The sequence below is a fragment of the Dendrobates tinctorius genome, unplaced genomic scaffold, assembly GCF_039654945.1.
Source record: "Dendrobates tinctorius isolate UK_male_01 unplaced genomic scaffold, ASM3965494v1 ptg000032l, whole genome shotgun sequence".
In the NCBI taxonomy this organism is placed as follows: domain Eukaryota; kingdom Metazoa; phylum Chordata; class Amphibia; order Anura; family Dendrobatidae; genus Dendrobates; species Dendrobates tinctorius.
Window position 1 is genome coordinate 10,785,723 of NW_027361700.1, and position 14,798 is coordinate 10,800,520.

A 14,798-nucleotide genomic window follows, 5' to 3' on the forward strand; every position below is an offset into this window, starting at 1 on the left:
TTCATGGAAAAAATGAAAAAAAAAATAAACAAGTCTGGAAAAAAGACCAGACGTGTGTGCCTCCTAGGACACTAGGCAAGAACTGATTCCGCCTGCAAATCGAGGAGAGGGTGTTTACTGCGGAGGAGGAGCTAACCTTTTTTTCATCCACTTAGTGTCAGCCTCCGGGCGGCAGTAGCATACACCCAGTGTCCTGTGTCCCCCAATGACACACTGCGGTGAAAAACGCATCAATATGCACAAAAAGTGCAAAATGCATTAAAATGAATGGGAAGATTCTTTTAAGCGGTTGAGTGGATTTTTTGGTAAATCCGCGAAAAAAAAACGCTGTGTGCGAACACAGCCCAATACTGATAAGTTCAAACAGGTGCCATTACTACAGGTAATGAGTGTAGAACAGAGGAGCCTTTTAAAGAAGAAGTTACAGGTCTGTGAGAGCCAGAAATCTTGCATGTTTTAGGTGACCAAATACTTATTTTCCACCATAATTTGCAAACTAAATCTTGCCAAATCAGACAAGGTGATTTTCTGGATTTGTTTTCTCATTTTGACTCTCATACTTGTGGTCTACCTAAGATGTCAATTACATGCCTCTCTCATCTTTTTAAGCGGGAGAACTTACACAATTGGTGGCTGACTAAATACTTTTTTTCCCCACTGTAAATATTGGAAAAATTAAAGTGATAGTAATCTACATATTGTGTGAAATATACAGGGAAACACTTACAGTCAGCTGTCCTGCCACCCCAAAATCTGCTAGTTTGGCAACCCCATCAGAGTTAAGTAATATGTTCCCGGCCTTTATATCTCTGTGAATTTTCCTCATGAAATGAAGATATTCAAGTCCTTTTAATGTTGATTGCAAAATGGTTGCTATTTCATCTTCTTTTAACTGGGAAGAGATAAGGAAATGATGTTTGCCATAGAGGTTATAGAATAACAGGGAAAGCACCATCTACCACACAACATTTGAGGAACCTCAAGAGAAGGAACAAAGCTGTTTTATGGTAATGGGACACACTAAAGTGTGGAGTTAGAAGAATATTATCATTACATTCCTCATACATCTTATTATTTGTGTAAAGCTCAGATATTGTAAAGTGCCCAGATCACTCTCATCAGTCCCTGTCACAATTTGGGCTTAAAGGGATTTTCTACTACTGAAACAACCCCCTTCTAAATCACTATATTTCCCCATGTAGAAAAGTAACAGTCTATACTTAACTCTGGCGACGACAACGTTTCAGTGATTTCACATGAGTCCCGGGAGACCAGACACCTACAACAATGAAATGGCGTTCGCACTGGAGGGGAGTATACGCTGTTATTATTTTACATAGGGAAATAAAGTGACAACCCATTTAATAATGTGCATTCCCATCTAAGGATATGCCATAAATGTCTCATGGATGCAGACTCTACTTCTGGAACCCACACTATCTCGATAACAGATCCTGTCTTGTTGTGACGGCGGGAATTAAGAAGTGCCCATCCATGTGTAGCTCTCTTTATTCACTTCTATTGGAGCTCTGAAATTTGTATAGTAGGTGTGCCAAGACATGGCCCTGTTCTTGAGATAAGATCAGGTCCCGTCAGTGAATAAGCCAAAAATGTCTGAGATGGGTATACCTCTTTCAATTGTACCTTCTGCATTCAGCCTCCTTTGAACGCTTGGTTCTACACACATAGATTCAAAGAATGTTAGTGTTGGAAGGGACCTCCGGGGTCATCGTGTCCAACCCCCTGCTCAATGCAGGATTCACTAAACCATCTCAGACAGATGTCTGTCCAGCCTCCGTTTGAAGACTTCCATTGAAGGAGAACTCACCACTTCTCGTGGCAGCCTGTTCCACTCATTGATCAACCTAACTGTCAAAAAGTTTTTTCTAATATCTCTTGTTCCCTCAATTCTTAGTTTCCACCTCTCTTTTTGCTCCCAGCCTGTAAATTCTACTGCCCCCTTCTTTATCAGTCTACTTTTCTGTGCTTAGGATAGGCAACTGATATTTATCTTGGGGGTTCATGTCCTGTCACCCTGCTGCTCTGCTGAATGAAGGAACCATTGATTTCCTAAGTGCCTGGTACAGCAGCTCAATTTCTATTTCCTTGGATGGGAATGAGCTGCAGGACCAACTACAGCCACATTTACAGCGGTGTATCTGGGGCACTGCAACGTTTGGCCAGGAGTCAGACCCTCCATGTTAGAGTCTCAGAAATCCTCTTTAAGGCCAATGTTTCTACTCATTTCGGTGATATTAAACACACCAGATATTTCCGTGTCTAGTACTGGACACCTGTTCAGGGCAAAACATGAAGTGAAACCTGACAAATAATACGTTCAGATTACAATCTAAGTACTTCCTCTTTGTAGGACTCTATAAACAGAGACCAATGTAAATATCGTTCTTGACCAAGGACAATGTGCACAGAAGCTTTTATGTGTTGTGTCCTATAACAAATCCTATGAAAGCCTTGCATTCATTTATTTATTAACGTTGGTAGGACTTGGACTCCGAAATTCAATGATAAATTGCACGTACAGTTTGTTTCCGTAGTCGGATGATGTCGGAGACAGATCCCCCTCCGCAATACTCCATAACAATCCAAAGGTCGCTCTTCTTAAAATAGCTGCCATAATACTTCACTACGTGAAGGCTGAAAAACAAGAGCGGTGAACATATAGGTAAATCTAGTGTGCTGGATTGCAGAAGGAACGCTCAGTAATTGAGGGTCTCTACAAAGGCAGTGACGAGAATGGAGAAACCATGGGTGGATTGTGAAATCTGCAACCATCTGGTATTAAAGGCAATCTGTCAGCAGGTTTTTGCTACCTCATCTGACAGCAGCATGATGTAGGCAAAGAGACCCTGGAATCCAACAATTTATCACTTAGCATACTGGGTGCAGACGTTCTGATACAGAGTTTTTAGATTTAGCAATGTAGCAGAGCTGAGAAAGCTAACCCCGCCTACACCAGGCTCGCTCTGTACACAGTCTATAGACAGTGAGCTGCTTATCACAGAAGGGGGCAGAGTCTGACTTGGGCTCAACCTCTGTGTCCCAACAATAAGCTTCTGGTGCTAAAACAATAATTGCAAGTAAAAAAACAGGACAGAGCTTGAAAAGCGAGGCATTATTGAAATCTGTTTTTAACCCCTACCTCATGCTGCCTTCAGATTTCATAGCAAAAAACAGCTGACAGATTCCCTTTAACTCCTTATTCTTTGGCTATGCCATAAATACCTGTCACGGAAATACTCCTATTTCCAATCTTCTGGACAACCACTGAAGCTATAAAAAAAAATATAGACATACACTCATCATACACCTGTCTAGATTATTTGTTTTCTGTCACTCTTTGATTACTTGGTTCTAGGGTTGATGTGCCATCCTTAAAGATGCACTCCATGAAAGTTTTTATCCTCTTAATATATTGCAATCATATTATATAGCACTATGTACTTACAATTGCTCATTTGAGCATTTACATGAATACTTATGACCATGTGATAGTTCAGCATTTCTTTTTTAATAAATTTGCAAAAATTTCTACATTTCTGTTTTTGTCAGGTGCAGAGTGTACATTAACGAGAAAAAAATGAACTTTTTTGAATTTACCAAATGCCTGCAATGAAAAAAAGAGTGAAAAATTGAAAGGGGTCTGAATACTTTCCGTACCCACTGTATCTACTATATAATTGTCTAATTCTGTCTGTCTGTAACGGAAATCCCGCCTTGGTCGTGTTGTCAAGCCTCCCACGTCGCTGATTGGTCGCAGCCTAATGCAGATGGTAGCCAGGGTCCGGAGGAGAGGCTCCTCCCCGGACTTCTCTACTCTAACCACGCGCCCGGCATCGCGGTCCCAGTAATGCTTTGCGCCAAAGAACGCTGATGACGTCACGCGCTCGCGAGAGTGACGTCATCTTCGGTCCTTCGCGCTAAGCCTTACTGGGACCAGGAAGATGCAGGGGCAGGAGTGCGCGTGAGAATCGCGCATGCGCATAGCGCTATCCGGCGCCATTTTCCTGACGACACATTTGCAGTGTGTCTTCAGGAAAATGGCACCGGACAGTGCGGTATGGGCATGTGCGTACTCTGGCGCCAGTGCCACACTCCTCCCGGCTCCCCCAGCCTCCGGCAAAACGGGACAGCGCTGGACCACAGGAAAGATGGGTGAGTATAAATGTTTGGGTTTTTTTGCATGTGTGCAGTTTCCTAGGGGTGACGGGACCATGCATACCAGGAAAGGGGGGTGATGGGACCATGCATACCAGGAAAGGGGGGTGAGGGGGACCATGCATACCAGGAAAGGGGCTTGAGGGGGACCACGCATACCAGGAAGGGGGGGTGAGGGTGACCATACATACCAGCAAAGGGGGGTGACGGGGACCATGCATACCAGGTTAGGGGGGTGAGGGGGACGATGCATACTAGGAAAGGGGGGTGAGGGGGACCATGCATACCAGGAAAGGGGGGTGAGGGGACCATGCATACCAGGAAAGGGGGGAGAGGGTGACCATACATACCAGCAGAGGGGGGGAGGGGGACCATGCATACCAGGAAAGGGGGGTGTGGGGGACCATGCATACCAGGAAAGGGGGGTGAGGGTGACCATATATACCAGCAAAGAGGGGTGAGGGGACCATGCATACCAGGAAAGGGGGGTGAGGGGACCATGCATACCAGGAAAGGGGGGGTGAGGGGTACCATGCATACCAGGAAAGGGAGGTGAGGGTGACCACCATACATGCCAGCAAAGGGGGGTGACGGGACCATGCATACCAGGAAAGGGGGGGTGACAGGACCATGCACACCAGGAAAGGGGGGTGAGGGGGACCATGCATACCAGGAAAGGGGGGTGACGGGACCATGCATACCAGGAAAGGGGGGTGAGGGGACCATGCATACCAGGATTGGAGGGTGAGGGGGACCATGCATACCAGGATTGGAGGGTGAGGGGGACCATACATATCAGGATTGGGGGGGTGAGGGGACCATGCATACCAGGATAGGGGAGTGAGGGGATCATGCATACCAGGATAGGGGGTGAGGGGTACCATGCATATCAGGATTGGGGGGGTGAGAGGACCATGCATATCAGGATTGGGGGGTGAGAGGACCATGCATATCAGGATTGGGGGGTGAGAGGACCATGCATATCAGGATTGGGGGGTGAGAGGACCATGCATATTAGGACTGGGGGGGTGCATTATTGCATTAAATCTTCATAAATATACTACATACATATTCTAGAATACCCGATGCGTTAGAATCGAGCCACCATCGAGTCTGAATATAAAATTATTACGGCTTCCTGACTTTTGGATTTAAAGGGGATGCATCTTCAGAAAACGACTGTTTAAATCAGGTTTTTGTGTTAAATGAGTGGTCCAAAATACAAATAAAATTTTCATCCTAAATCCCTATGCATTTAATGGCAAAAAATTGTATCTATTTTCTAATATAATTTACGGTAATTAAAAATGTCCCTACCCTTCCAACTTTTTTTTTTTTTTTTTTTACAGTTTCCTTTTTAGTGATGCTTTGTTTGAGTAAACCAATGCACCTGGGAAACTCAAACAAGCCCTGCCCCTACCTGAAACGAATCATTATCATGAACTTCATTGCAGGAGTCGGGCTAATCCCTGCTCTGTCACTGTGTGATATGCACAATTGCAGTGCACTCTCTTACCGGACCAGATGTATAGAAACAAGTAAGCAACAGAGCGCACTATTATAATATTAGAAGACCCGGCGTGCAGAGACTAGTGCCACCCCACACGTGACGCCACTCACAGCAGACCCTGATCCCCTTCCATTCACAATGACCTTTGCACATGCTCATTAGATGCTTCAATATAAGATAGAAGATCTGAGTCAGTATATTGCTGCTAATATACATGTGTATTTCCTGAAACAAGAGAAAGTATGAGTGTAGAATAGCCATAATGGCTACTGTGAAAATTGCAAGATTTCTAACTAATCGTTCATATTACAATACTGAAAAAGAAATTGCCAACAATTTTTTAAAATACCTTCAAACACAAAAAATGGATATAAACAATTGGTCATTTTCTGAACATTTCCATTAAACTATTTAGGAACAATTACTGGCAGGTATGAAACCCACAGGATTTCTATTTTAGAATGATACCATTGGACTGGTTGGAAACGGTACACGGCATTTAGCTGATGGTCAGAGCCAACATAGGGATTGGTTCCATCTATATTTTAGCTAAGGAGATGGGCATTAAAAATGTAAAATCAGAGTTTGTCCTGGAAAAACCAGGACACGTGTCAGCTGACTTAAAAGTAATCCAATTCATCCACCTCAAATATGAGGCTTCCGCATGACTTGTGTGTAAAATGGATTCACAGGAAACTCATTTAAATGAACTGAAGAGGAAATCACTTGGCTGTATAAAAAGGTCAAGACTTAATAATTTAGAAAGCTTTCCATAATAAATGAGCCCCGGTTCCCTCGTGTCCTCACAGCATTTTCTCCATAGACTCCTTAGCACTCTCCAGAAATATGAAAGAACTCTGGAAGCAGAGTATGATGGGAAAACTAAGCACACATTTCCTCCAAGGAAATCACATCTCTTACTTAAAGAATTCATGTAGCTGCTCACATTTGGGATTATTAATTGCATAATTTCAATAATGTTATTTGATGTATAAACATTAGCAGCCAAATTTTCCATGGAATTTTCCACCAAATCAAGGATTGAGGTGGGGGCCGGGAGGGGACATTGGTCGTCCTTACCTAAGGCGACTAACAACTTATGTAGCCTTATTGGCAAAGTTTCATGGAAAAAAGTAAGCAAGAGTAAAAAACCAAGGGCCTCATTTTAAAGAGTTATTTCCACCTTCATAAATTAGGTATTGTCGGATAGTTCTTGTAAATGCAAGCAATTTTGCAATTTACTGTTTATTAAAATTTTCAGCCATTCTTGAGATATTAACGATTTTCTTTTTTGTTTACAGTCCGTTGCCTTGGCAGCCGACCACTGATGCCAGACAGCAGAATAAGTGCAGTGCTTACAAGCTGTTTTTGCACAAAGCTTGTAAGCACTGTTTTGAAGCTGGCTATGATAGCAGAAGCGCGCTGTAACTTCCTAATCCTGGACAGCTTCAGTGAGGGATTTTCAAGCTAGACAGCTGCAGTGGTCAGTCTCCTAGGCAACGAGCTATAAACAAAAGAAAAAACAAGTGTTCATATCTTAGAAGTAAATTGCAAAAAATGCTAGTTTTTACAACCATTATCAATATCCATCTATGAAGACGGGAAAAACCCTTTAAAGGTAGATCCCTAGCAGCTTTAAACATCACTCAATGCCAAATGAGAACTTGTTTTTCGAGAGATTTGTACTTTTTCAATTTGGGTTACAAACAATTTATTACCCTTTTTTTTTTTTTAAACTGTGTTGGAAAAAAAGCAATTCGGTCACTGCCTTTCTAAATTTTAGATGCTGTGCCATTCACCCTGCTGAACTAATAGTATGGTATCTTTATTCTGCAGGTCAGTTTGGTTACAGTGACACCAATGATATTTTTTTTATGCATAGTATATATTGCAGAGGTTCAGCTCTCTAGTAGGCACTTAAATACAAAAGTTTATTGTCCTTCATAAAAACTTTACAGCTACAAAGTGAAAGCAACATTTCCTCAGCACAGATGAATAACAAACAGTCCTTTCTTCAGCACAATACAACAAAGTAAATGTGACAATCTTACCAATCTTGGCATTTCCGGCCATAGCAGCGAAAGCATTTTTAAACGCTTTCAGCAACAATCACATCTCTGTTAAGCTCCTTTCATTCAGCTTGTAAGACCCGGACTGGAGTACAGGAATGACCTTTCCCACCCCAAGCTCTTTTGGTTGCTCCTAAATCCCAGGCCCAAAATTCATTCAAACAAACTACTCCATAACCTAATGTTACTGGTACAGACTTTCTGGGATTTACATCGAGGCCAGCCACCTCAGTGACACATATACGCTTTTACATCGAGGCCAGCCACCTCAGTGACACATATACGTTTTTACATCGAGTCCAGCCTCCTCAGTGACACATATACGCTGTCAACCACTTCACTTTTCCTGACTGACTCTTACAATACATCATTTTGTTTTTAAATGTGTTTTTGACTAGCCATATTTTGAGAACAATACATTTTTTACTCTGCTCATGGAGCCGTGTGAGGACTTGTTTTTTGCTGGATGGATTGACGCTTTTATTGTACTATTGGGGCACTTAAGACTTTTTGATTGCTTTTAATTAAATTTCTGGGTTGCAGAATGAACAAAAAAATGCAATTCTAGCACTGATTTTATGGAATTCAATATTCAGGCTAAATAACATGGCTTTTTTGTGGTTGTTCATTGGTTTCTGCAGGGTAATTGTACTTCTATGAGTTTGATCGTCCGTATAGTAACTGTGATACTTCTGCACTTACACTTGCTAAAATAAGTCTGGCAGCATCTTATTAGGCCATGCCAATGTCAGCATTGAACAAGGTATCCAAGGGCTTAAATGTCCAGGATCTCAGTTATCTCTTGTCCCAGATGATACAGCAGAAGTCCTACTGGCATTTACAGCAGGGATCCTGTGGTGATCATGGAGACACTGACCTAATGCTGCTCTGAAAGATAAGCTGCTGTGAGATATGATGGTCAGTTTCCATCTTTTTCCAATCTGTAATGCATGCTTAATTGAGGTCAAAGGAGATCACTGCTTAGTACATTGCTAACTTTGGTATGGTTTATGCCCAGAAATTGAATTACCACCTAGGTTCCAGACCTCCAAAAGAGGATGATGTTAATGAGAACTTGGGTAAAGTTCAGCAACAGCCTGATCATCATTGCATTTTTGACAGAATTTTTCATACCCAACACAGCAGAGGCCACAGTAAAGGTTGTCTGCATTCTGTTGACAGGTATATGCTGGAGAGTATATAGAAATCTGGAATCCATGTTGCTGTCCTTTTCTACTTTGGTTATTAGTTCTGTTTGTTCCACCTTTGAGACCACGGATTACTAAGAGAATACCGGTCCACTGTCTGACGCAATGGTGGTGGGGGATTTAAGAACTTACGCCCCCCCATACACATTAGGCCAATGTTATCTGAACCTGCAGATTTCAACAGTTTCGGCCAGCACACTAATGTGTATGGTGGTGCCGGCCAACCAGTGGAGTTGGAGATGTCTATCAGGCATGTCTGATTTTGGACTGCTGATCGGTCTGCTCTCCTTGAGATATGCCATTACCGGACACGTCAGCCGACTGCTTTCTCATAGAGAACATGAGCACATGGCCAAGCGTATGCTCCTGTGTATGGGATAGACGGCTGTGATGGTTAGCCAAAGCATCGTTCGACTGACAGACACCTAACGAGTATGGGGGTCTTGAATCCAATTTCTGAATTTCTCAACAGGCTTTCTACACTTTAGTTTAGACTTGATCTTTTCTTTAAAAGTGTTCTGTGTAGTGTACCTGTCACACTGCTGCATTATGGAGATCTCCTTTATGATTTCCTGCAGGTCAGACTCCACAGGAATCTGCTTAATGGCCACAATCTGGCTGGTTTCTTTATGGCTGGCTTTAAATACACTGCCATATGACCTACGGAAGAAAAACAAAAACCATGAAAAGCATTAGATACTCAAGTGGCTCTGCATTTATCTGTGACATACCTCACCGATTCATCCAACTGTTAAAATAAAAAAAAAAGATACACCGACATTTACACCCCAATGTATGAGCAACATCTAAAAGTTGATAGGGGCTGGGAGTATAAATTTATGACGACCTTTGACACTCTCAGTGCTGGAATGAATGTGTCGCATGGATTTATGTCTTTTTACATCAATGAAGGAATTTGCTCCTAAGACCTTGTGGGGGCATCACAACACATTAGGAGACCCCAATCAGAGGACAATAAAACATCCAGACTCCTTATCTATGAACTGGCCCAATATTTATGTTTCTCCCTATCCCATAATGATAATTCTGCTTCACGTCACTTGTTTTATCTATTGCATTTTTTCTGTGCTGTGTTGTGCATATATATGTGATTCTTCAGATGTTGTATTAGTCAATGCTCTTATCTCCTCTTCCCACAATCGCATACAAGATTTCTCTCGCGCATCACCCCTACTCTGGAACTCTCTACCACAACATATCAGACTCTCACCTACCATCGAAACCTTCAAAAAGAGCCTGAAGACCTACCTCTTCCGACAAGCCTACAACCTGCAGTAACCACCGATCGACCAAACCGCTGCACGACCAGCTCTACCCTCGCCTACTGTATTATCACCCATCCCTTGTAGATTGTGAGCCCTCGCAGGCAGGGTCCTCTCTCCTCCTGTACCAGTTATGATTTGTATTGCTTAAGATTATAGTACTTGTTTTTATGTATACCCCTCCTTACTTGTAAAGCGCCATGGAATAAATGGCGCTATAACAATAAATAAATAATAATAATAATAATAATAATGAAGAGACCTGAGTAGTCTCGAAAGCTTGCAATGTGGTACCATCTTTTCAGCGGAGCTTCACACACAGATGTGCACAAAGCCTTACGTGTTACTCATCTTTACAGCACAGCAGTTTCTTAAAAGTAATAGCGTTACTAAAAAGAAGCAATTCTACAGGGTTAAAGGCTACAGATGATGAGCAGGTCTTTCAGGGCTGTAGGCATATCTATAGCTGCATTATATGTAAGACCAAAGACCCCAGTTCCCCTATCCAGAATCTCCAAGTCAAAGCATGACAAGGATGAAATGGGCTAACAGGCGCCACTTTAGTCACGGCTGGACTTTCGGGTTTAGATGAGTTGGGCTTTACCTTTCAGGTAGATATCATATTATGGTGAATAATGCGCATTTCTATTTGTCAGAAAAATAACACCTCAAAATCTTCATCACTTACCCTTCCCCAAGTTTTTCCAGGACATCGAACACTTCCTCCGGCTGTTTATTTAGATTGTCTTCACTGAGTTTTTTTAATTGCCTGTAGGAAAGATCAGAAAAAAGAGATTTATATTAGCAAACACAACATACAGCACAGAACAGTCCTGTCATACATGTACTCGCGCTTCTCACGGAAAGTGATCAGAAGATAGTACGACCACTATTTCCTAGAATGAAGGGGTCCACAATGATCTAACAACAGACATGCCTCTTAGGCCGGGCGCACATGCTCCAAGTAAGGAAGTAACAGCACTTTGGACTCAGCTACTATTGCCGTTTATTGAACGCAGGGGAATCCGCATGTGTCCAATAGATTCTATTGGGGAAATTTCTCTTGCGGTGGCTAGCGTCTGTAGAACACGTCAGTCTCCGCGGGTGATCCGCAGGCATCTGTGGACTATGCTGCAACATCTGATATTTAATGTAATATGACCATGTGATATTTTCTTTTTTCTTTTTTTAAGAAATTTGCAAAAATTTCTGTTTTTTTTTCAGTCAACATGGGCTGCAGAGTGTCCATTAGTGAGAAAAAATTATGAACTTTGAGTTTACCAAATGGCTGCAATGAAACAAAGAGTGAGTAGTTTAAAGGGGTCTGAATACTTTCCGTACCCACTGTATATGTTTTTATGTTATGGCACTTTTACACAGTAAAAACTATTTTATAAAAAAAAAAAATTACCGTAATTATTTTTGTATCGCTTTATTCTGAGAGCTATGACTTTTTAATTTTTCGGCTGATGGAGCTGTATGGTGGCTTGATTTTAACGAGACAAGACCATGTTTATTTATATTCGTCTTTTTGATCATGGTTTAGTTCACATTTTGTTTGGCGGTATGATGATAAAGCCTTGTTTTTTGCATTGTTTTTATGGTGTTCACTAAAGGGATTAACCAGTGGGACAGTTTAATAGGTTGAGTGGTTCGGGACTCAGAGATACCAAATATGTGTACTATTATTGTTTGTTTTTTTCATAATAATATTTATTTATGGGAACAACATTTTTTTTGTGTGTGTGATTTTTCAAAAAAAATATTATTCCAAGTTTTCTTCACTCTTTTTTTTTTTTTTATTTTACTTCTGGACACCATGGCAATGATCGGTACCCGACGATGACGTCACGGGGTCTCCGATCCTAGAGCAGAGTGGCTTTCTTCCCTCTGCCGATCACAGCATTTAGGGGGTTAAAATGGACAGAGTATGGCACAGAGAAACGAGTGTCAGCTGTCAGAATCAGCTGACACACAGCAGCAATCGAAGGCACACAGACCCCTGTGCGCTTGGGATCAGCATGATGTACATGTACTGCAAATGTCGGGAAGGGGTTAAGGGGAATGCATTATCATAAAATGAGCGATAGGTTAAATCAAGCTTTTATGTTAGTAACATACACTGCTCAAAAAAATAAAGGGAACACTTAAACAACAGAATATACAGTTGTGGCCAAAAGTATTGACACCCCTGCAATTCTGTCAGATTATTATTATTTATTATTATAGCGCCATTTATTCCATGGCGCTTTACATGTGAGGAGGGGTGTACATAATACATACAAGTACAGTAATCTTAAACAATACAAGTCACGACTGGTACAGGAGGAGAGAGGACCCTGTCCACGAAGGGTCACAATCTACAAGGGATGGGTGAGGATACAGTAGGCGAGGGTAGAGCTGGTCATGCAGCGGTTTGGTGGATCGGTGGTTACTGCAGGTTGTAGGCTTGTCGGAAGAGGTAGGTCTTCAAGTTCTTTTTGAAGGTTTCGATGGTAGGCGAGAGTCTGATATGTTGTGGTAGAGAGTTCCAGAGTAGAGGGGATGCGCGGGAGAAATCTTGTATGCGATTGTGGGAAGAGGAGATAAGAGGGGAGTAGAGAAGGAGATCTAGTGATGATCGGAGGTTTCATGCAGGTAAGTACCGGGAGACTAGGTCACAGATGTACGGAGGACTCAGGTTGTGGATGGCTTTGTATGTCATGGTTAGGGTTTTGAACTGGAGTCTTTGGGTAATGGGGAGCCAGTGCAGGGATTGACAGAGGGGAGAGGCCGGAGAACAGCGGGGGGACAGGTGGATTAGTCAGGCAGCAGAGTTAAGAATAGATTGGAGGGGTGCGAGAGTGTTAGAGGGGAGGCCACAGAGCAGGAGATTGCAGTAGTAAAGGCGGGAAATGATGAGTGCATGGACTAGGGTTTTTGCAGATTCTTGGTTGAGGAATGTACGGATCCGCGAAATATTTTTGAGTTGAAGTCGGCAGGAAGCGGAAAGGGCTTGGATATGTGGTTTATAATACTCAGTTTCTTCCTGAAAATGATTGCAAACACAAATTCTTTGGTATTATTATCTTCATTTAATTTGTCTTAAATGAAAAAACACAAAAGAGAATGAAGCAAAAAGCAAAACATTGATCATTTCACACAAAACTCCAAAAATGGGCCAGACAAAAGTATTGGCACCCTCAGCCTAATACTTGGTTGCACAACCTTTAGCCAAAATAACTGCGACCAATCGCTTCCGGTAACCATCAATGAGTTTCTTACAATGCTCTGCTGGAATTTTAGACCATTCTTCTTTGACAAACTGCTCCAGGTCCCTGATATTTGAAGGGTGCCTTCTCCAAACTGCCATTTTTAGATCTCTCCACAGGTGTTCTATGGGATTCACGTCTGGACTCATTGCTGGCCACCTTAGAAGTCTCCAGTGCTTTCTCTCAAACCATTTTCTAGTGCTTTTTGAAGTGTGTTTTGGGTCATTGTCCTGCTGGAAGACCCATGACCTCTGAGGGAGACCCAGCTTTCTCACACTAGGCCCTACATTATGCTGCAAAATTTGTTGGTAGTCTTCTGACTTCATAATGCCATGCACACGGTCAAGTAGTCCAGTGCCAGAGGCAGCAAAGCAACCCCAAAACATCAGGGAACCTCCGCCATGTTTGACTCTAGGGACCGTGTTCTTTTCTTTGAATGCCTCTTTTTTTCTCCTGTAAACTCTATGTTGATGCCTTTGCCCAAAAAGCTCTACTTTTGTCTCATCTGACCAGAGAACATTCTTCCAAAATGTTTTAGGCTTTTTCAGGTAAGTTTTGGCAAACTCCAGCCTGGCTTTTTTGTGTCTCGGGGTAATAAGTGGGGTCTTCCTGGGTCTCCTACCATACAGTCCCTTTTCATTCAGACGCCGATGGATAGTACGGGTTGACACTGTTGCACCCTCGGACTGCAGGGCAGCTTGAACTTGTTTGGATGTTAGTCGAGGTTCTTTATCCAACATCCGCACAATCTTACGTTGAAATCTCTTGTCAATTTTTCTTTTCCGTCCACATCTAGGGAGGTTAGCCACAGTGCCATGGGCTTTAAACTTCTTGATGACACTGCGCACGGTAGACACAGGAACATTCAGGTCTTTGGAGATGGACTTGTAGCCTTGAGATTGCTCATGCTTCCTCACAATTTGGTTTCTCAAGTCCTCAGACAGTTCTTTGGTCTTCTTTCTTTTCTCCATGCTCAATGTGGTACACACAAGGACACAGGATAGAGGTTGAGTCATCGTTAATCCATGTCAACTGGCTGCAAGTGTGATTTAGTTATTGCCAACACCTGTTAGGTGCCACAGGTAAGTTACAGGTGCTGCTAATTACACAAATTAGAGAAGCATCACATGATTTTTCGAACAGTGGCAATACTTTTGTCCACCCTCTTTTTTATGTTTGGTGTGGAATTATATCCAATTTGGCTTTAGGACAATTCTTTTTGTGTTTTTTTTCATTTAAGACAAATTAAATGAAGATAATAATACCAAAGAATTTGTGTTTGCAATCATTTTCAGGAAGAA

The 14,798-nt window shown here is 42.2% G+C and overlaps 1 protein-coding gene across 1 annotated transcript in view; it reads right to left on the minus strand.

The window, feature by feature from the left end:
* LOC141086399 (serine/threonine-protein kinase 4-like) overlaps nucleotides 1-14,798 on the minus strand; it is a 73,150-nt gene that overhangs the window by 49,129 nt on the left and 9,223 nt on the right. Inside the window, exons 2-5 of the mRNA XM_073572385.1 lie at nucleotides 10,935-11,015; nucleotides 9,495-9,623; nucleotides 2,541-2,655; nucleotides 728-892 (exon numbers count right to left, since the gene is read on the minus strand). Of these exons, the coding sequence (XP_073428486.1) occupies nucleotides 728-892; nucleotides 2,541-2,655; nucleotides 9,495-9,623; nucleotides 10,935-11,015 (490 nt within the window). The remainder of the gene's footprint in view (nucleotides 1-727; nucleotides 893-2,540; nucleotides 2,656-9,494; nucleotides 9,624-10,934; nucleotides 11,016-14,798) is intronic.